Raw genomic sequence first — 24430 nt, forward strand, 5'->3', positions numbered from 1 at the left:
TGCTTTTCTGGCTAGTCTCGATTTATCTACAGGGTTTCCCCAAGTTCTGCTATTGGTGTCTATGGTAAATGGGGGTCTGGCCACTGATGTTCAGTTCAGACCAGGTTGACAGGAGCCTTAAACAAATTTAGGTCCAGACTATTTTGATCTGTTCAATGGGGGCACTTAAAGTTTGGGTTCACAAACAATAGAATGCCCATAATTTACTGGCATTGGCTACTAATCTAAAGACTGGATATAATGTGCTTGGCAACGATAAACTGTATAGTACAAAACTACACGGTCCATAATACAAAGCAAGCCTAGAAACAAAGAAAGAACTTTATAAGCCAGGAATTGCACTTGTGATTTGCTGGTCTGATTTACAATATTCTGTGTTTAACGTTTTGGTACCCATAACTTGGAGTCTCCATGTGATGGTCAAAGTTTCTAGTGGCCTGACCACCCACAGCACCCAACTGCTTTATCACTACCCACTAGGAGCCCAACTAACATTTTGGTTCTCAACCTTGCCTAAAAAAGTAAAAAAGTCAATATTCGTTTAAAAGATGGTTAAAATAATTTTGGAACAGGACAACCTCTGGAACTCAACATATCCAGACCCATACTGGGGTTGGGGTTATTAACGTGGACTACCTACTTATCCTTCTGGGACTTCAGAGGGATTGATATTGACATTATAGAGGTACTAGATGACTCAATGTTAATGCAAGCTTACTAACATGTTCAAGATATCGATATTGCAGAGCTTTCTTTTTCTTTTTCTGGTCAGCTGACCTGGGGCTGACATGGCTGTTCTGCAACCTAACTCTTTGGAGGTACTCTATGTATATTTCTCAGTCAGCTGGTCTTTATGAAAATTGTACTCAAATCAGATCTGCTACGCCTAGCTAATGTTGTCTAGATCCTTGTACAGGTATAAAAACTCTGTCTCTCTATAGCATGAATTACATCATAAAAACCTTCACAGAGCATCTTGGGCATAGGCATAATCTAGAGAGAAAACTGCAGCACAGAATAGGTTCAGCTACTGGTGAAATATCTGAGCAACTCTGGTGTGCAGGGGTTTCCTAGTTTGGAGACGGACTATAAAATACTGATTGAGGATGGCTAGTATTAATCCACCTGTGGTGGTTAAATAAGGAAACCAGAGTCAACCAGAGGTCAGCCTATTTCAAATCTATAAGCGCCATCTCCATTCACTTCATTATCCTGCTTTCTGTCTACCCTTATTTCACTCCCTTCTACCTCTCTCCTAATTACTGACATTAGATATGTCTGTCTTCTCCATTTACCAACCCACCAACCCACCAAACCTCATGATTTTTTTACTCATCCTTTTGGTGCCTAACAATCACTGTACCATTTCTGTCTACTTTTAGATAACCCTTATCTCTACCACACCATCAATGAATAAAAACTGCCTAAAAGACCTGATCTCTGACTCCAGACCTTCTCTCATCACTGTACATGGTTTTTGGATGATGCCGCCCTCACTGTTCACAACAGAATCTGACCTATCTAGCAAATTTCCATGAGGAAGTAACCTACTGAGACCAATGAAGCTTTAGTGACCATCTTCAAGAACTCCTTGCTCATAAAAATGCAACTATTTACTTGGCAGCTGCTCGTTTTCCCCAACACACTTCACTTCTGTGGATCAAAAGATTGCACTGAGTAATCTAGTCTTTTCAGATGCCCCCTCAGGCTCATTGCTGACATTGTCATTATCCACTACAGCCACTGCATTTTGGATTTGACAAACTAGACTGTTCTCAAACAAGATCCTTCCTTGTAAACCAAGAAGTTATTAACTTTTTCCAACTGTATGGCCAAATGCACAGTGCAGACGCACCCGCTACTTAATCTTTACTCCAGCAGGATACTTCAGCATGACAGCAAATCAGTTAATTACCTTCAGTGACCACTACAAGATCAGTAAATAGCACACTGTCAGGAGACAGAAGTGGAAACTGTGCTTACCAATGCTGATGTGGTAGAGGCATCATACTTCAAAACCATCTGCATTAAGGATGGAGAGGCTGACAGTGTTTTCAGTGTATCATCACAGCTAGAAGTAAGGCTTCATGCATATGAAGGGTACACTAAATAATTCATGACTACAAATATCAAATTCACTGGAATCCCTGATATCTCATGATGTTTGATAAAGGCAGCAGCCATCTTTCTTTACTGGGTATAATAAGTTTCCTCATGTTACAAAGTATTCTTGCTAGGAAATCATGACACAATGTGACTGCTGCCAGAACTCTTGCCTGTGAATTAATGATTTGTGTTTAGAAAGTCAGTTATCTTCTTGAGAGCTTACTAAAGGACATTTCTATTACAGTGAAGTATTTTCGAATAACTCTTTTTTAGGTTTTATCAATTTTATATATCTGGTTTATAAGCCCTACTTGGTATTTGTGTTCCATTTGTTTTTGTTTTCATGACTTTTTACTTTCCAACTCTTTATTACCCTATTGCTTTCTCATTTGGGGAACCATCAACAGCCAGTAACCTGTTTTTATTCCATACTGATCTGTCATTTACTATAACATACTTCCTTCCAACTCTTTTAGCAACTTCAGGGTCAGAATATCCTGACTGACCCTTGAGGGCAACCCACTGAAGTCTAATCTTCACAACTTGCCCTTCTCCGTCTACCAACTCTTTTGCGCTCCAACATTGATCATAATACATTTTATTTCCATCTGTTGCTTTTTTATCTTACTTCCAATTTGCTCATGGTTAACTTCAACAAATTTCTCTAACTCCCATTGACAATCAGGTTCCAGGTTTCTTACCCCTCAGCAACTCAACAGGGAAATATCCAATGCTCTCATTTCTAGTTGTTTTTCAGGCCACACCATTTGTTTGACCACATCAATTCTTAGCTTATTGTTTATTAGAGTCACTTGAATAGCTTCCTTGATAACTTCATTCAAACTTTCATTCAAAATGTTGCCCCTATGGTTGTAAACTGCAGTTTTCCTCTGCTTGATATTCCTGTCCATCAAGTAATAATCTTCCAATTCTATTGCTCTGGATCATTATCGTATACTAAGTTTTCTGATTAACCTTCGCTAAAAAATAGAATTTTCAATAAATATAATATCGTCCAATGCATGTTATCACTATTCGCGCACAATCAAAAATCTCTTACAGCCTCCTCTGTGTCTATGTCCATACCTGGCCAACAAAATGCCTCCTTGATCCTACTTTTTATTCTGTTTTTTTCTTAAGTGACCTTGATAGGTGCAGTCAATCATCCTACTTCTAAATTCTTAGACAGGACCAATTGATAAGTTCTGTTTAAACCTCATTCATTCTTGCTCAATTCATCCGTGGCACAGGGACTCTTCTCTAACCAGTTTAACTTCTTTGGCCATCCTTCACCAATCCACACACTCAATATTTTTAAAATCTTTATCACGTTCAACAGCTTCTTCTCACGTTTTATCATAAATAGCCTCTACCTTCACTGTTCCAGTAGTCACTACCTATCCTTGTTCATAATTCTTGTCCAAAGAAAACTCGGTTTCATAACCTTTTTCACGTTTTACATTTGACAAACTATTAGAGTGTTTTTTTATTTTCTCAAAATCCAAATACAACAACAACTTTGTGCTATTCTAACATAGATAACCATCTTGCAATCCTGGTGGAAGCTAAATCTGAAACTCTTTTTGCGGATAGCAAATATTTTATTGGTTTGTGATCAGTACATACTTTGAAAGGACTACCCCATAAGCATGCACATACATACTTAACTGCCCAATAGAGGTAATGATTCTGTTTTGATCAAGGAATGCCTTCTCTCCATTTCGCCTAGTGTACATGAGGCATGTGCTGTCATCACTTTTATATTATTATATATTTAGTTTAAGGCTAATTCCAGTCCATGATCACGAACATCTTTTTATATTTTAAGTCAGGTTTTCCCAGTGTTAAAGCCTACTTGATTTGTTTCTTAATACCTTCAAATTGTGTTTGGTACCCCCTATACCACTTGAGTTTCTTATTTTTATTTTAAAAATTCTCCAATGTTTTTAGTTTTATATGAAACACTTATATACTGACTTTGCAAAAAATTCAAATACTCCAAAGAATATTTGTAATTCATCTTTGCCCTGGTATGCTAGCATTTACAATATTCATAATCAATTTCTCTTAGGATTAGATGTCATCTTTGCTGATAATATGACCCAAATCTGACATTATTTGCTTTCAGTTTGTATTTCTCACTTTTCACAGTTAGGGGCTTGTTACGAATGTGGCGGTCTGTAGACCACCACACTCACGATGACTGTCTAAACTGCTGCAAATTAGGTGGTCTGGCCACAACTACAATCCTGGCGGTCAGACCACCAGGGAACCGCCAGTTCCATCAGGATCTTGGATCCCGGCGGTCTGGGAGTGGCAGAGGTCCGAATCCACCATAACGACCTCATTCTCCGCCATCGGTTTCATTGTGGTAGCACTGCCATGAAAAGGCTGGTGGAGAGCCGGTGGAGAGAGCCACAGGCGGGTCCCTGCACTGCCCATGCACTTGGCATGGGCAGTGCAGGGGGCTCCTGGCCAGTACCATCACAATGTTCCCTGTCTGCTTTGCTGTGCTTTGCAGACAATGAACAATGTGAGGGTGGTGGTGCACCCTGCCGGGAACAGCATTGCCTCTGGCTCGATTACGAGCTGGAGACATTGGTGTAGCCTGTTTTCTGCTAGGCCAGTGGGCAGAGACATAGGTTTCTGCCCGCTGGCCTAGCAGGAAACCCATAATAGCTTCGGCAGGGAATATGTTGCGTAGGTGGCGGCCACCCTGTCAGGAGTTTGGCGGATTAAGTTTTCCATCGCCAAACTTGTAATCAACCCCATAGTCTCTTTCAAATATTTAAATCTTGCTTAATTTGTTTTTGTGTTCACTTTCTGTGTCAGTATGCACTAGAATGTAATCTTGAAAGTAATAAATTCTATCCATTTTCATAAAAAAAGCTTCCATAAACCCTTGAAAGATTGCAACAGCCGAGGCTTATCCAAATGTAGTTTGTTTATTTTGTAAAGCAGCACCAAATGGTGTTATCACAGATGCCCTATAACAATTAGAGGGATGATATTAATTTGCATGATATGTACACAAAAGATTGATTGTAGAAAACCTGTTTGCTTTCCCTATCATACTTCGCATTTAGCCAATTTCTGGTAGTGGTTGTCAGTCCACTTAAAATTTTAATATTGACACCTCTCAAATCTACACATCCTCTTATTGAATTGTCAGGTTTGCACACTACCACAATAGTCACCAATGATTCGGAGGATTACGTTTTTAATTTTGGCTAGTTCATCTTTGAATTTATCTCTAATAGCCAACTAATACTCCTGGCTTTATGTAGTCTAGGTAATATTATTTTATGCTTGAAACCTTCTAATTTGTCTAAGTGGTGGCAAAATACTTTAGGATTGTTTTCCCACTCATTTTCTTTTGTCACCTAATCACCAACATTATCTGCTACTGCATTCCTGGTTTTAGGAGCATGTCTAGCTGTAGGGTGACCCTTTTCTTTTTTTTCACTTTCTTTTTTTTTTTCTGGGACTCGGCTGACGCCAAGTCCCAAGATGGCTGCCAATGCTTCCTTGTTGAAATGTTGGCAGCCAATCAGATATCAGCACGGGGCCAGTTGGATCTACAGAGTGTCTGTGTGCCCAAATAGCTGTTTTTGCCCTCTAATATATTTAAAACTATTGAACTGATTTACACCAATTCACAAAAAGCATGCTTTCTGGCCAAAGTTGGTGTTATTCCGTCCAGCGGTTCGGGCTGTAGTCATGTTGGAAATCCATATAGGAATATGCATGGTGAAAATGTGTTTTGGTCCCCGCCATTTTCTCAGCCCCTGCTTGACGGATCAACCTACAACCGCAACTGAGGTGACCAAAGTATCAGTTTTTAAAATTTCATGAAGATTCATCAAGCGGCGCCAAAGTTATTGGCAAACAAATACCACTCTTCCTATAGAAACTAGGTCCTAACTATAACTACCTATTGTCGACCACCAGACTCGTGGTGACGGTTAGACTGCTGCACTCCAGGCGGTCCGATGCCACATTACGACCCTTGTGGTTGGACCGCGTCCCCGTCGTGAACATTGTTCCCGATGGCCTGATGGCAGTCTGAGTTATGGTCACCCACGGCAGCACTAAACTTAGCGCCGCTTTGCTGATTACAACTCAGCTTTCCGCCTGGCTTTCCATGGCGGTCACCCCACCACGGAAAGGCTGGAGGAAAGCCAGTGCCTGGGGCCCTGCCCAGCACCCTTGGAATGCGCAGTCTGCTTTATAGACAGTGCGCATTCTGAGTGTGCTGTGTGCTACAGTATTGGCTTCAGCTCACTTAAAGGAGCCGAGGCCAATATCATAGCACTGTTCCCGGCAGCCCGGCAGTAATGCCCTAATACAAATTGCCCACTGGACAGCCCGGCGGGAACATTGTAATGCAAGGGGAGGCACCAATGGCATGGCGGTGGCATCCTCCCAGCGACATTAGCTGTTCTGTGGTGGGACCGCCAGTCTCATAAAGAGACCCTAAGGGCCTGGTTATGATCTTGGCAGATGGGGTTACTCTGTCACAAATGTGACGGATATTCTGTCAGTCATATTAGGTTCCTGTGATATCTTAAGGGTTTTCTTCATACAGCAGACGGGAAATCTGTCATGTTTGTAGTGGAATATTCCCTCCCCCCAGATCTAAATCAGACCCTAAATTACAAACGATGTAGGTAGTGGCTGATTTAGTCAGGCAATGACAAAAGTTGGACTATAACAACCGTGAACAAACACTTGTGTCCAACACTTGTTTCCATCCACTAATTTGCTTTGTATATTTAGCTATCTTTTAATGCACCATTCTGTTTTTTTACCACAATAGATTAGAAGTTTTGCATCTAATCCTTGCCTTCCTTGCTGGAGTTCTGCTGTCTGCCCTGGTGTTTACCCTTGTCCTTTATATCCGTAAAAAGATTGGTAAGTAACTTCAAAAGTAACTCTCACCCCGCTGCTAACCTTAATAGATGCTTCTGGGTCAAACACCTTAATTGTATTTCTACATTCTGGTTAGTTTGTAAAGAATGTATATATTGTATTGTACTGTAATAGAATGTATACGGAAAGCTGAAATAGTGTCAGGCAGAGAATTACCAAAAATATGCTGGTCTACCCAGTGTTCAAATAATGTTTTTTTAATTTTTATATTCTTATTTAATTTTACAAAGAGCATAGCTTTTTCTCAAAGGTATTCTGGAGCTGTGCAGCAGTCACTTGTCCTGAGTAGAAGTGGAAAAGCCAGCAAATAAATGTATCAAAGAGATGGGCCGAGCCAGAGACAGACTCTAAGAGCCAAGAAATATGTTGTTATCTGAGTGACGTTCTTGTAGCCGCCATCCAGAACAGAATTACTTCACAGTGCTCGCAAACTAGTCTTTTAAAGAAAATAAGGCTGAAATTAAAAGATTTACCTAGAATCAGTTACTTTGGTCAAGGGAGGAATCTGAGATTTGATCTCAGGTTTCCTTGGCATACATCTGACTGGACGTCTCTTTCAATCTTCCATTTAACAGCAAGGCGGAAGGTTTTGTGTTCAGTTCTATCATAAACCAATTCGACATTTGTTTTTGTGGTGTTGTCCTTTTTCCTTTATTCATTTCATATGTTGTGCTTTTTTAGAATGTATGTTAGTAGAACCTGATTTACAGCATTGTCTTCAGTTAAAAATGTATTGTGAAGAAGGCAGCCTGGAGGATGGCGTGGTACTGTTGGCTTCCACGACTAAATAAATACTTTATTTACCTGAATGTCTTCTCATCACTGACTCAACAAGTTTAAAAAAGAAAATAAGTATTTCCTGAAAAAAGAAGGATGTCAAGCATACTGGATGGAAGTGCAATTTATTTTATGTTCATACCGCTACAGTTTCCTGTCTTAATAAACAAGGGTGGCAAAGCCAAATGTTCTTGCTTTGTTGACCTACTGGCCTTGCCAATGCTTGTTGCTGATTTTGTGCAGCAAACAACACACAGCTTCCACTATTCTCCCAGGAGCTTATTTCATAAGTGACAGCAGATCATAAGCAATATGTATGTTTCCACATTTGTTACATCTACTGTGGAGAGATTATAAGCAAAGGGGAGCCTGTAAATAGAAAGAAAATCCCTTGCAGCACACGGGCTTGATGGTAGCAAAGATACAATTAGAAATCCTAGTACATGTATAGACCCCAGTGTCCGTCATTATGTCACATGCAGACATTCACTTTGCAGGTAATTGCTGCCCCTCGGTAGAATGCACAATAGAAACTTTCAGCTTTTTCATCACAGCACCCAATATTTTCATTAAAAAATGAGCTAAAAATCACACAACATAAACTAGAAACAACAACAGCCATTCCTAGCGTGGCTATGCTAAACGTCATCCAATCACAGTATATCTCTGGCAGCAACCAACCACTGACAGTAAGTCTTTGCAGTGATGTCTCACCAATTCCAGTGTGGCTTTGCAGTTGACTAATCACAGCTCAAAATCTCTCTGAATGAAGAAAACAATCTCAAAGCCTTTCTCAATGAACTCACAATAAATAGCTAAATAAACTCTGGCTGCTTAACGCAAATAGGAAGGAAATCAACAAGTTAGAATAAGACAAATCTCACAGCCAATAGAAACAAGAGAAGCACCTTTTCAGCACTGGTTAAACCTGTTCCACACTAGGTAGTCCCCTGTCCAATGGCAGTATACTCCTGGACTAATGTACTTACTCCAGTGTAGTTCAGGAACAAAGTATATCAACCAGGATTAATTAAACACACTTCCTAGAATCGAAAACACATTGTTCAGAAAACATTATCTGTGTGTATGCGGTGCCTCACAAACCACACTACCTTATGAAGACAAGTAAATCATAATGTCTCGATCTTTAATTTCTGTTAATGAGATAACCAAACCAACGTATAATAGACAAGAACGTTTCAAAATGAAAATCACAAATAGGTATAGGACATCAGAACAACTGTGATCAAACCACCAATTGAACCCAAAATCAATATCACATAACCATACACCTCCTACACAGAAAGAAAATCCTTCTCTCAAACTTGAAACCTCAATAACACACTGTAAACACCAGAAACACTCCCAATCATCTCAATTAATCTGCCCTGTTCCTACTTATGATCCAAATCATTCAGGAGCAGCACTGCAAGTCAGGTTGCTCTGCAAAATCCTCCCGACAATCCACATGGGAATATCCACTATCTTTATGGACTGGGCAAAAGGGAATTCTCCAGAGCAAAAATGAGGTGCTCTTTAATGTGCAACCATCCTCTGCTACCAAACCTTTGGGAGCAAAATGGTACCTAAAAATTGAGTCACCTTGAAATTTACCTCAATCAAGTTTTGCACATTTTACTGGAATGGGGATGGTGTTTAACCTCAATTTCTTGAGACAATGTGTCTCCATGTTAAGGCACCCCCCAAAATCTCAAAATCAGCAATACAATAGTTAAATGAGGCTGATTAAGTTGGCCCACTCAACAACTGAGTTCTAGATCACTGAAAAAGTAAAGGGCCATAAGACGTCCGAGTGAAGAGTAATTCTAAATTATTCTAACTCCCAACTGGGCAGCAAAAGCAAGAAAGATTTGTACAGCTTCCCTAATAGAATAGGAAAGTCTACTGACTCCCCCACACCCCCGAATCAAGGATTTTTATACATTATTTTCACATAGTACATTACAGAGCACCACAGTCTTATTGTGGTGTGAATAAATGTAGCATTTCATCATCAAATCAGACCACATAAAAATAAATGTCATATTGTCAGAACACCCATGTGCTAACCCACTACATAAACAATTATTTAGCACCCTCTATGCTAATGTTGCCCAGAAATGCTAGAACATATCTACATATGTTAACAATGCCACATTATGTGACTGAAATAACGGAAACACCTTATCATTGCTACAGATTGTAGCAGAACAAGGAAAAAGTTAATCAAGAGCAGAAAAACATGACACAGTGGAAATAAGACATTACTTGTCAGCTTGACTGTAAACATCTCCGCTTGACTGCAAAGTTTGCGAGTAGAGAAAGTAGGTGGGGGTGGCATAATAGAATGAGTGACAGAGATGACTTCCATCTCAGTGAAAATGGTATGTGTTCTAAAATGTGGCATATTTACCATATACCATAACACCACACTAAAACATCTCATTGAACACTTGTTGGAAAAGCAATATTACTACATCAGTGTATACATTTAAAATTGAGTGTGAAGAAGCATTCTGCTCATTGTTAATAATACACAAAAGATGCAGGCTCATAAAAATCTCTTAAACCACCAAAGACTGTGCCTCTGCACATACACAGTGAAATAAAAAATAGGAACTGAAACACATGATGACATGCACCACATTCACTATGAAGCTAGTATGGGAGAAAGCATGTCACAGCCATCTTGGATTGTGCACCATTAAAGTAAATGCTGTGACGTCGCCTCCAGACTCAGAATCTTAGTTGAGTCATTTGACTTTACTGCATGTCACCTGTTACTGCATGCACACTAGCTCTCATAGGTCTAGATATATATATTTGGACGAGTTACTCATCTTCCAATATCTAAATCAGGCCCATAGTCTTCCCTACGATTGCCCAGGGTATTAATGAGGAAGCCCCGGTATGCTGCACACTTTCTTCTCTTTTTTAGGGTAGTGAGCTACTTCCAGAATAGTGAAATGCTGGGCAGCAGCAGTATGGCATTGCTCTAGTCACAGTGAGCACCTTTCAGGACTGCATGCCGGAGGAGTACCTGTCATCACCTTAGACCCATTCAACAAAAATAATCTGGCAGCCAAATAAAACAGGAAATGTGGCCCATCACACCACTATTGTAGCAAAAGCCCACAGACTTCCCCCTCCCCAATCTCCCAGGTTTTACACAGGAGGAGGGCCAGCCAGAACTATTGGTTAGTTTCATTTTGGTTTTCTCCATATTGAAAAGGCAAAAAGGCCTCAGAAGTCACATTAGCCCTTAATAGGAGGTTTAGAAAAGGCTGTGACAGAGGCAGGGAAGGCAGCAGTCACATGATGGCTCAGCTATTTTTTAGCTCCAGGTTTCAAGAAGACATTGAGCTCAGACAGAGCCCGGGATCTGATATGAGCCTTCACTGGCTCGCCCCCCTATAACTCTGAGGATCTTCCACAATGTGTTCATTGGTTGCCGACTCACTCACATGAAATTAAAGCGCTCACTTCAATGGCAGCAGAAAGCTGATTGAGCTACTCATTGTGCCAGTTTCCTGCCTGCCCAGCCCCTATTTTAAGGACCATCCTTGATATCATTAGCTCTCTAGAAGGACTCATGTATCATTAATTTTAAACAGAATACCAAAAAGTAATACGTCAAAAAAGTGTGCTTTTAGACAGAGCCTTCCATCTGTTAACTTGACAGGCACTCTCAATATAATGGCTCAATGGGTTGTCCATTGCACCCAATGCCATTTTGAGGATGGTTAACATTTTTCTTTGCACCTTTTCGATTGATTTTGAGAGCAAAAAAGTACCTATGAGGTGTCTCACTTTTTTCTAAGATGACTGCTGCATCACATGATGCCATGATAACAGTAGCATTTCCCCAATGAGTTGGCATTGTCATGTTTTTTTTCTGTGATGAACACCACTTTATGTGAAGTTGTGATGCAGAGGCATTCTCTCACCAAGCCAGCATTGTTGTGTTTTTTAAAGATGCCTACATCATATGACATTTTAAAACACACAGACTTCACACTTAAAGACAAATAGGTGTTCATGTCAGTCAGAGCTCCATTATCTTGTCAGAGTTCACTCAAACTTCTGCTCTGCAGACTTATATACCTACATGAATGCAATTGTCACTGTCACTGCATGAGATTAGCCCCTGATGCAGCTTCTATGTAGCTGACATAGGGTTCCCATAAGGTAGAAGAGTATGGCTTTGAAAACAATGAAAAACAAATAATATGCCACTATATCCTATTCTTCTTCAGCAGCTCATGTTCAGTGCTGAATACACCATGGCTCCTGCTTGTCCTCCTGCAAATATGCCCGGAGAGCTCAAACTGCTGCCACCTGATGAAGTCAGGGCGGATGGAGTTTATGGTCAACCTCTGTGTTGCCTAATATTGCCTAATATTGAAGGACCTAGCACATTTTTTTTTACCTTGGGCCAAGTAGCCATTGCCGAGAAGAGGCTCAGCAGTTCCTGGTCTTATGCACCGTCCTTCACTTTTGGATCTTAAAAAAGTGCACCACCAATAGCTTTGAGGACAGACTTAGCAACTCCTCTGGAAACTGATGTATGTGTCCTGAAAAGGTGTACCTGCATGCTGACAGCCTAAGAGCTGCACCTTGTAATTAGTCACCTCTTACGAAGCTGACTGCTAAAAACAAATCCTCAATGCGAAACAGACACCTGCTAATTCGCTTTGTAACTGTGGTTGTACTGATTAAAATTTGATGTCTATTAAATGCAGCCAGAAACATTATACCCTCATAGGAAAGAAGTGTGGACATGATATCATAAAATGTTTTGAGTTCTCCCTGCCACCAACCTAATATTTACAGTCTCTAGATTTCCAAGCAGAAACTAGGGATCACCCTGGTTTCTGATAATATTTAAGTTGGCCACTGTCATAAAAACAATCAGGGCTCTTGCACGTATGTTTGATATGGCCAAGCAAAGGGGCCTTATTTCCCATCACCCATCTGCACAGTAAGTGACATCACTGGACTTCCCATCATCCATCTTCACAGAAAGTGTCATTGCTGGTTTTCCGGCCACAGTGCCCTGTGCTCTTCCCCCCTCCCAGACCTACCTAATGGCGGCTGCAATGCCAATGTGCAGCAGGCATGTTGCTGGTGAGCCAAAGACAAAGCCGCCTGTTCCCTCTGCACCTGGACCGCACCACCAAAGCACCAGAAACCCTTGGTCTCTGCCCACCCACTGCTACCTTGCCACTCTCCTCTGTACCTTCAAACTTGGCCACTACTCACCGCACGACTGCCACACTGTACCATAGAACACAGGATGAATTGTTCACATGAGCCTCCTTCAAGTTCTGATGCATATTACAATGCCCTACACCCACCATTACCACACTAACAGCACCTAGCAGACCACTCCCTCACCCTCACCCAAACCAGCCACCCACTCATGCTCACACAGACTGAACACCATCCTCATAACATACCACACTTGCATGCATGCTCCTCAACACTCAGTGGTATGGGACCTACTGAATGACCGCGGTCTGGACCTGATCTTCCTCCCGGAAACATGGCTAAACTCAGGCTCCACATGGCCATTGCTACATCCATCCCTGCTTGCTACAAGATTGCCAGGCAAGATGGTCAGAACTAGCCCAAAGGTGTAGTCCCCATTTCATTAAAAAATACCATCAGCTGCCCCACCTACAAGGAAACCCCAACTGGAACATCTCAAGTTCAAGATAAGCAACTCAGCAGAACCCTTGTATACAGACAACCAGGACCCCGCAACAATTTCACCATCAATGTCACAGACTTGATCACACACCAGCACCTTCATACTCATCTGAGACCTTACTTAGAAGACTGCCCTGACCCAAGCTCTATCGCCCTTCTAGAAAACCTCAGAGACCTTGAACACACCCAGTATGTTACCTACCCCCTACACCACTGGACACCTCCTGGACTCCATGTTCTCTTCAATAGGCAACATCACAGTTGACAATCCAGGAACTATGATTTGGACAGACCACAGCCTTTTCAATTGCAGCATATGCATCCTGCACCATCACAGAATTACAACCAACTGAACTGCTTAGAGCAGCTGGAAAAGCATCACAGAAGAGGGGTAGGCACTGGCCTGAACACTCCAACAAGTTGCTGCAAGCTATCAAGAACCTCCACAGTTGGATAACCCCATGCATCAACACCCTGGCTCGTCTCAAGCACAGCCCAACGGTAAAAGCCCAACCACAGGCTAGCGGGTACATAGAGGATCTCAGGCTGATGAAATGCCACTGAAATGCAAATGGAGAACAAGTCAAAACACAACAAATAAGACATCTTCAAATCAGCTCAAGGGCACTACCTCCAGCAGAAATGGAACACTAAGGGCACAGCTCTTGCAAGTCGCATTGAAGCCGGCAATAATATCAGCCAGGAAATGTTGGTCATCATCCAAGATTTTTTATTACACCTCCTTCCGTCTCCAGCAACATCATCTCCTCACTTGACATTCACAAAAAGTTCTGTGAATTTTTCAGTAACAAAATCCCTTCCATGTACATCAACATTGAGCCTCTCCTGAGCCTTGTCACTGTTGCAACTCAACTTCCCATCATGGTCTCATTTGCCAGCCGTCACCACCATCAAAATCACTCCTAACATTAAGACCATCCACTTGGGGCCAAATCTGACCCTTTCCCCCACCTTGCCTGCACCAAAGGATTCCTACAGATCAGCAAAACACAAACACCCATCCTAGATGCCTCTATCGACACCTGGAAACATGCCACCATCATGTCCCTGCTCCAGAAACAATCCACTGACCCAACTACACTTTACAACTACAGACCCATCTCACTCCTGTCATACTCAGCAAAGGTCTTACAGAAACTAATCAACTGACGTCTCACCAACCATCTTAGCATTCACCAGCTCCTCAACATCAACTGTTCAGATTCAGGCCTAGACATAGTACAGAAACAGCACTCATTGCTGCCATAGGTGATAGCCGCATGTTTCCTGACAGAGGAGAGACAGCAGCCCTCGTTCTCCTGGACCTTACTGCAGCATTAGACACTGTCACACATCCCATCCTCATCAGGCACCTGCACAAGATGGGCATCAAAGGACTCCCTCCCATCTGGAACTGCTTCCGTTTAACAGACAGAACACAATCAGTTAGGCTGGTACCTTACTGCTTGGAAGCCTTTAAACTCATCCGCAGAGTGCCTCAGGTTCATCCATAAGGCCCACTCTATACAACACAGACATGATTCCTCTGGCCAATGTCATCAGTGCACACAACATCCACATCCTCTCCAACACTGATGACACACAACTCATACTCTTCCTCTCAGACAAGACCTCCAACACAAGAGACAAGTTCACCACCTTTATGACCAAAGTTGCTAACTGGATGCAACACATACTGGCTCAAGCTTAATAGCTAGTAATCTTTGGCAAAAACACCTCACCGTGGAACTCTAGCAGGTGACCGGGCGAACTCGGATCAACACCCAGCAACCACACCAGAAACCTAGGAATAATCATCAACAGCAAACTGGATAGGACCGCACAAGTCAACACCAGTACTGCATGTGGATTCCACACCCCAAAGATGCTGAGGAAACTCTTCAAATGGCTCCCAAGCAAAGGTAGCAAGACTGTCGCTGATGCCCTAGTCACCAGCAATCTTGAATATGGGACTCCCTTCATCACCAAGCAACTCACTAGAATACTACAAACAATTCAGAACTCAGCAGGCAGACTCATCTTCAGCCTCCCACACAGAATTCACACCACACCCCAGGGAGCTCTACTAAATCCTGATACACAAAGGCACTCATTTCAAACTCCTCATGCTTACATTCAAGGCATTACACAGCTCAGGTCCCACTTCCCCGAACAGTTGCATCTCTTTCCACTACCCACCCAGACAATAAACCTATTAGTCATTTTTAGGCCTTTACTTATTCTCTAACCATGATGTTATATGTATTTGATTTAAGGAGTTACAGTAGATACATATGTTGTAAATATTTTTACCACACTAATTCTCCATATGATTGCAAGATGAAAGCGGTTCTCAAATTCAAATATTGTTTGATATGAGCCAACGCATTTGTTAAATGAACCTCCACCCACCCTTCCAAGTCTGCTTTAACAGATATCCTTAAATACTTTGGGACTTTTTAACAAACTGCATTTTGTAAATATGTTTAGTAATTCTCCAGTAGCACTACTTACATATTACAAAATTATGTTCACAAAATTAAATGCAAGGGTCTTAACCTTCACCTCCCATGTTTTTCTATGCAGAGAACACTGTCCGATGCAGAGATCACAACACATGTAATCCTATGTTTTAGGAGTAAATGTGAGAGAGACTGAAAAATGAGGAATACTTACTACTAAATGGGAGGGGTTTAAGGAGGGCTGAGGAGTTGTTTAGGGCAAGACAGATACCCACCCACAATTAGCCAAGCCCATTGCTATTCACAAACTGCACTTCTAAGACTACAACAGCCAAAAAGGGCAACACAGTTGTAAATGTATTGTAACTCAAACCTGGAGAACTCTAGCACCACACGTGACCAACCACTAGAAGTTTGACACTCCGCTAGAAAATAATAGTGACATGGACTTTAAATAAAAGCACGCAGGAAAAAACTCCAAAATAAATAAACCTATTCCCACTTCAAAACATGTGTACATCTTGTTTAACAATAACAAAGATGTATAATTGAAAATAAATATTTTGTTATAGTGTTTAAAACTTTTTACATTTTAAAATGAATGTCAATTAAAAAAATGTTAAACACTTAAAATGTATTGCACAAATAACTTTCAGTAAGATGTAATACTTATTAAGAGAAAATAAACATTTTACAATAGGTGGGATTTTTTTAAATACAACTTTAAATAAATATTTATACATTGATCAAATATATTCAAAATAATTAATTATGTAATACACTTTTAAGAAAATAGTGTTGTAGTATGTTTTATTTGTTCTAGGTTTTAAAAATATATAGAATTATTTTACATTAATATTTAACATTAAAATATTTTTACAATTTATTTTCACCAGAGTTAATTAACTCTTTTACTTTGCCCTGGTGCTGTACCGAAGGGAGATCTTCGTCCTGATGGTGGAAACCTCTGCCTGATTGTGGTTTCTGTGTGAAACAATGCTTGTAGTAACTTTACACTCATAAAGTTTGCTTCATCCCCTGGTTTCAGGGCTGTGGACTTATAGATCTACCCTTTGGATTACCTTTACACTCTGAAATGGTGAATAGTCAAAAGTAGCAAAGTTACCCCAAAGTGAAAGAGTGCATTTATATGTAAGTGCATCTACATGTGTAAATTCACCTTTGTGAACACCTTTCCCTGTCATGCAATGAAATGCATTTTCTGGTCCAGTGCATCAATTCATATTTTGTTTTTCCTTTGTCAACCTTATAACCTGAAATACTTTTGAATTCTTCTATTGGCGTGGACAATGGTATCATTGCATAATGCTATTTGTCCATGTGAATTGTTTTATGTAATGGTCTCTTTCTTAAGACTGACCCAATGAGCTAAGGTTCGTTGTACATGTAAAAAAATGTAGGACAGGATAGACACCCCTGCCTCATACCAGTTTTTATCAAATCTTTGTGTTTAATAGTCATTGGTTACTACTTAGGAAGACACGTCTGCTTAGAGTGATTGCATGATCGTAATGTAATCTTCCATTAATACAAAGTACCTCAGTGATTGTTGAAATTGGACCCTAATTCACCTTATCAAAGATGCTTGAATGCATCTAATGGAGTTATAAACTGAAATAATATCAGTATAATTAATCAGATTGTGTCAAATCCTCTAATATCTGGTAGGCTCAGATACTTTCTTGTTCCCATTGATTACCCTTGATAAAACCTCACTTAGTTGTATGACTATGATTTTTGTAGAAAATAGAAATGGACCTATAACAATCACAATATTTAGGGTTTTATCAAACCTTTATATCAACAAAATGACAGCTTTGTATCAATTGATTGGTGTTACACATGCTCACAAAATGGACTTTGAAAGGGTCATGACAATTTTGCTAACTTCCACATACATCTTATTCATCCTGGATGTGAGACCAACATACCCAGCACCTTCCAGTCTTTAGACACCTAAAGGTGTCCTATTTTTCCAGGATTTCAATGCTTAAATATTTTTACTCTTTTTCCCATCTTTGTACATTCACATCCTCCCACCTTAGTTTAACATTGTCTTGCTGTATGACTGCATACTATCCTCTAAGCCTAAAATACTTCACCTTAGAAGTACATCAGGTTTCTGTTCACATTTCCACAGATAAATTGCAGGGAAGCAAATACCTCTCTCTGTGATCATTCAACCTAGAGGCTTTCTTGCATTTTGGACTTAGATTTGTTTTAAAATTCATAAGTAGTGGGGCGATAGCCCCTGAGGCGAAGCAAAACTCTTACAGATTGAAGGCCCGATTATGATCTCCGTGGCATTGCTGCCGAGACGGTCTATACGGTGGGGTTGAGGCTGCTGTCAAGGCTGCGGTCTTGCCCCCTCGACTGGCGGAAATGTGATATTATGATGTTTCTGCTGGTCATCCCGGTGGAAACAGTGCTCCTGTTGCACACTAGCACCCTTGGAATCCAATGGTGCTGGTAGGGCGGCCCCTATGACATGTTCGTGGACAGTGCAGGGGCTCTCCTGTGGCCCCCAGCACTGCCTTTCTGCCAGCTGCCATGGAAAGGCTGACAGAATGGGGAGTTGTGATCACCACGTAATAGTGCCGAACTCTGCACCGTCATGACTGACTACCACTCTGACATCCGCCAACCTGTTGGGATCCCTGATCCCAGCAGAGGTGGCAGTTGCCTAGTGGTTAAACCACCAGGATCATAATGTGGCAGTCCAACCTCCAGGAGTGCAGCAGACCGATCGCCATCACAAGTTTGGCGGTCTCCGGACCGCCAAATTTGTAATCGGACCCATATTCAATAGTGCATGGATTGGTTTAGTAACAATTTATGATATATGTTCATATCCTCTTTCTATATTCTACAGCAATATTTAAGACCACCATGATCACCACATGATCTAATAAGTACTTTGAATCATGTATGGAATCTACTATATATTTCTTAACTAACATATGTTGGCTTGATGGTTAGGTTCACTGAGGAAAATATATAGAACTTGCTATTCCCACTCTTCTTTCTGCTAATGTCTAGTAACGTCTGAACATCATACTTTTAAGAACTTAGGGCCACATGTACAAAGAATTTTTCTAGTCGCAAACGGGCCGATTCTCAGAAAGCTTTTTGGGATGTACAAGACCCAAACTGCGATTCGGTAACTTGTTACCGAATCGCAATTTGGGTTTTGCGATTCGGTACTAGAAATGGGCGGGTTCAAGTGCATCATTTCCTAATACCGAATCTAAATGGTATGTATGATTGTTTTATGACTGTGAATGCGGTCGCAAAACAATCCCAGTTCGCTCCAATTTCAACTTGGTGCTAACCCATTTGCAAAGGGGAAGGGGTCCCAAAGGGACCCCTTCCGCTTTGTCAATACATGCGAAAACAATGTTTTTGAAGAGCAGGCAGTGGTCCCAAGGACCACTGCCTGCTCTTCAAAATGAAACGGAAATGTTTCATTTTCTTTCTTTTTAAATGCAGCCTGTTTTCCTTTAAGGAAAACGGGCTGCATTAAAAAAAAAAAAAAAAGATTGCTTTATTTAAAAGCAATCACAGACATGATGGTCTGCTGACACCAGCAAGCCACAATCCCTTTGATTTTTGAGATTCCCGGTGCGTCGCAAATTGCGACCTACCTCATTAATATTAATGAGGCAGGTCTATTTGCGACTCACCGGGAATCACAAAAGAAACTCTATGGAGTTTCTTACATTTGGATTTGCGATTCCCTAATTAGGAAATCGCAAAACCAAATATCTGTACATGTGGCCCTTAACCCTGATGTGCTATCTTTTGTCAGATCCAAAACCACATTTATGCCTCTAGTCAGAAATATTGGATAGCTGTAACTGGCCAGACATAGTACACCGTTAATGTACAAAGTCTGTCTTTAATTGTTTCAACTAATGTGTGTCCGGGTGATTACCTCTGAAAAATAGCTCTAATAATGTCCTAAGTTTCTAAGCCACTATTTTGTAACACCCAAAATATGATATGTCAATAGCATTTCATTCAATTTGCTTTAAAAAGGCTTATGTCATGGACCTGCTCTAGTATTATCTGTCATTCTAAAGCTTCTTATTTCTTGTCCATTCTGTATTGACCCAGGGCATATACCTAGTCATCCAATAACAACAAATCTGGAAATAAGTCCTATGGTTGGACTTTCAAGAATTCTGAGGAGTTAAAGTGCTCTTCCTCTGCTCATGTAGGCACAACACCTTTTCCATTCATTTGAACTCCAATTTTTACTTACATATGCCATTAATTTTATAAGAATTGTATTCAAGTAATTCACTTTATTGGTTTGTGGATGCATTGTACATGGATTTACTGGATAATAAACACATTTAAGCATGAAACGTTCAACATCTTAACATCACTGCAGCATTAGCAATTTCTGTATAAACAGATAGGCAATATTGAATATTCCAAGATCAAAAGGAATGCAATAGAAAATGTTAGAACACTAAACCAGCATGGTAGGTCAATCCATGATACAACAACAGTAAATATTAGAACATCTCAGTCATGTAAAGGAGTAAATGCAAGTATACCTCATAAACTGAAAACAGTGTAGGTCACAGACATTCAGAACACAGTGAGTGGTAAAACCTTCCCAAAAGACACAAAATATGAGAATAATCAAGGTTACCATAATAGTAATCAGTCAAATGTAATAGCATCCAAAATCAGTGAGCAACAAATACATAAAGAATACAGTGTGGGACAAATAGACCTTTTCCTCGTCGGAGGTCACTTAAAAGTAAATTGCCTCTGGAGTTAGAGGCAATGCAAAATAAAACATACTGATCTGAAGAGGATGACTTATAGAATACCTCAGGATTCAAGGACACATATGGTTACAGCATGTTGGGATGTAAATAAACATAATAAATGGAATACCTCATGCACAAAGAAATGGACCACTTCAGAAGTTGAGCACTGAATGACTCAAAGGCAGACGTCGACGTCAACACATTATATTTTGGGCTCTAAAGACAGTCACATCCCAAAGACGAAACACATAGCAGAACAAACTCATCTCCTCTTTCTGTTAAGCTAGGATTTTATTTGCTATTTGCAAAGGCATTTCAAGGCTCCTGTTTTGAAGCTTTGGAGATTTTGATGTTAATAATTGTTCTCCATTTCAGGTAAATTTGGTGGCCTAGAGCAATCAACCTTTTAAACTTGCAACATGGTCATTATCTGCCTGATTCTTATTTGTATCAAAGATAGAGGCACTCAGACTGAAATAAAAAAGGTTTCCTTCAGTCATGCAATTTGCTTTTTCTTGGTGGTCAATGGTAATATTATCTGTTCTCTTGTCAGTATGGACACATAGACATCCTTTGTCATTCAGATTCCTTCCCCTCTTAGATCTTCTCCTAGGCCACACTGTTAAAACTCAGATACCCTTTTGACTGATGAGAGGTTCATGCTGAGGTACTCAGGTAGCTCCATCACCAAAGCGATGCCTGGGAAACAACTGTCATTTAGAACAGACACTGAAAAACATATTTTTGAAGCTTGTATGATTTTAGTCTTCCACTGACTGATATCGAGCATAGATGCAAAAACGGGGATGGAAGGTGCATGAACAATCAGTTTTATCTCAGTGCATTCTGATATTGTACAGGCTGCAAATGTTGAGCTTCCACAGAGTCTCCCATCCACATCCTCATTTGTTAGTTCTGATTCCACTGCCAACTATTGATAGTCATCAGAAATTTGGGAGGAAAGTTAGGATCCTCAGACTTGCGATGCAAGGGAGATTATAATGCTTCTGGGTCAACCTGCCTCTGGTCTTCTGCTGATATTGCTGATAAGTTGGGGATACTAAAGATGGACTCGTAGGCTTATAATGCTGAAATCTGCCACTGCCCCATCATCTTCCTAGTGCCGGTGACCCTTAAAGTGACTGTTTTTTGTTCCCCTGCACAGCTGAGATGCCAGAATTTCTAGTTGTATAATAGATTTGTGCTTTTTCACCAATTGATCCACTTTGTCTATATTGGCTGCTTACCTGTCTGATCAGTTTCCTCTCTGTAGGTTCAGTTGATGGCTAAACATTTGGGCACATTATTCAGTTTGTTTTACAACTTTCATTTCTTTCAATCCCGTCAGTGTATGCCATGCCAATGTGGCCACCATTATGTCCATTTCCCTTTTTTCACAAGAGCCTACAACATGACACATAAACGGCCCACCATTAAAGAAAATTACCTACAAAAAGGTCAAGTATAGAGTAAAAGGTAAAACCACCTCTGTACCACCACAGAGTTAGAAAAAACCTGACAATATGACAATGAAAGTATATAAGGCAGTGTGGACGGTGCATGTATTCTGTACTAGTGCTTTCAACATTGAAATACAGTTAAATGGAGCCAGTGCTAGGCTTCTGCCAAATTAATACAAAATTCTATTTCTAGCAATTGGAGGGAATGAATTCACCAGTACAGAACAGTGCTTCCACACACCTAACTCCCACCAACTGTAAACCTACTGCAGGCATAATAATTCAAGTGCCACAGTTTTCTCTCACTGCGTGATGATGCGTCTTCTACCTAGCCTGGCAATTTGGAGTATATGACTGGCTGTAGTACAATAAAGAGGTGAACCTAAACTCCTTGATGTGTTAAACCTGCTTGATTAGACTGGTTATGCTTTTGGTGGCTGCATCTTCAGACAGGTGCATTTAAGCCTATTCGTCAGTGGCAAGCAGCCTTGTATGCAGCTCATAATGCTGAACAAGTATTTAAACCTCAGTTACAGTGGCACATATGCTCTATGGGTCATCTCACAACCTCACAACTATACACTGAGAATAGGTTGTAAGTTGATCTTAGTAAGGAGTGATTCTTCCTTGCAAAACCTAGCATGATTTATCTGTTCTTTAGATTTTCAAATTCCAAAGCTATGTATAACTTCTCTCCCCAGGGACAAATACAATTCTAGCATCATATTCCTGTACTTCACAGGGTCTTTGGGGTTGATAAGTCTTCATACATGCACTCTGTCTCTCATCCTTGCACTCATACATCAATTCATCTACTCACAGAATTTTTGCATTTACACACTTACTCCCTATAAAACAGCTACACAAACTCAACAAGCTTATGGGTAATAATTTTAAAAAGTACAAGTAGAAAAAAGAAACATGCCACCACCTAAGTTGGTGAGTACATGCTTGCAATGCAAAAATACAATTAAACATAGCAGCGGGTTGCCATCTTGGAATAGGTCTGTACATAGTATATTGTTGTTTTAAAGTTCTAAAATAGCTGTCATATTTAGAAGAAAAGTTTAAAAGCCATCGTGGAGTTGTAAAAACAACAATGCATTAAGCAAAACTACCATTCCAAGATAACATATGTGCTTTATCAGTGGCTGAACACCTCAGGCCTTTTATAAACAGCATAAGCATTTCTTCAGGGTAATCATCAAGTATACCATTATAAAATTATAAATATATACAAAAGTAGGATTGTCAAGACAATATCTAGTGCCTCCTAAGAGGTCTTAACAAGGATTCTCACAATACAAACCTGCAATCAGGGTTTTGCCAGAGATGTAACCGACATCAACCTCTTGCCTACTATAGCAGTGGTTCCCAACCTTTTGACTTCTGTGGACCCCCACTTCATGATTACTGGGACCCGGGAACCCCCACTCACTCATTATTGGAGTCCGGGGACCCCCCACTAAGTCATTACTATAAACTGGGGACCTAATCTGTTAATATTGTTTAATTTTCTAAGCTGTCGCGGACCCCCAGAGGAGGCTTCGCGGACCCCCAGGGGTCCCCGGACCACAGGTTGGGAACCACTGTACTATAGTACTCTGTAGTACTAGAATCCATGTAACGCAATACATGTACACAGGCTTTAACAATGTCTCACACAATCCATGCTTAAATGGCTAATGTCTTTAAAATATAGTTTTCACAATACACAAGCCAGGCTTACATTGTTTGTCATAACAGTTCATAAAAAATATATTAAAACTATGGTCTCCAACATAACTTTTTGCAATCGACCAATCAGGTCTATAGCTTTTATCAATTGCTTGTCACCATAGCTATGTTAGACCTACTGTATTATGTATAATTTTTCCCACAATACAGCTATTGGTACATCAAAATTACAGTTAGCAAAACAATGTACAAATCTACCTATAATGGTATAACAACAATTTTCATAGTGCAAATCTTAAACCCCAATAAAGGCAAAAAGTGCAGTCCAAGCACTCTTTTTCAGTGGCAGCACACAACCTCTGCTAAATCAACATTTGTATTCAAGTAGATTAACGTTTTGGGTGGAGAAAAAGCCCCTTTCTGTGTAGTTCTTTGTAAAGCTCCTTTTCTGCTTATCACATCATATGGTACAGTACGCACAACTGATGACGGGGAT

General features: G+C 40.5%; 1 protein-coding gene across 5 annotated transcripts in view; it reads left to right on the forward strand.

Moving 5' to 3' along the window:
• Positions 1–24430, forward strand: part of C6H1orf162 (chromosome 6 C1orf162 homolog) — a 496481-nt gene that overhangs the window by 306075 nt on the left and 165976 nt on the right. For 4 of the 5 annotated variants that reach the window (XM_069238647.1, XM_069238649.1, XM_069238648.1 and 1 more), the window contains one exon: positions 6926–7020. The exons of the other annotated variant lie outside the window; for it this stretch is intronic. In XM_069238647.1, coding sequence (XP_069094748.1) covers positions 6926–7020 — 95 coding nt within the window. The remainder of the gene's footprint in view (positions 1–6925; positions 7021–24430) is intronic. 5 annotated transcript variants of the gene reach the window in all.

This window comes from Pleurodeles waltl, chromosome 6 (assembly GCF_031143425.1).
Source record: "Pleurodeles waltl isolate 20211129_DDA chromosome 6, aPleWal1.hap1.20221129, whole genome shotgun sequence".
NCBI classification, from domain to species: Eukaryota; Metazoa; Chordata; class Amphibia; order Caudata; family Salamandridae; genus Pleurodeles; species Pleurodeles waltl.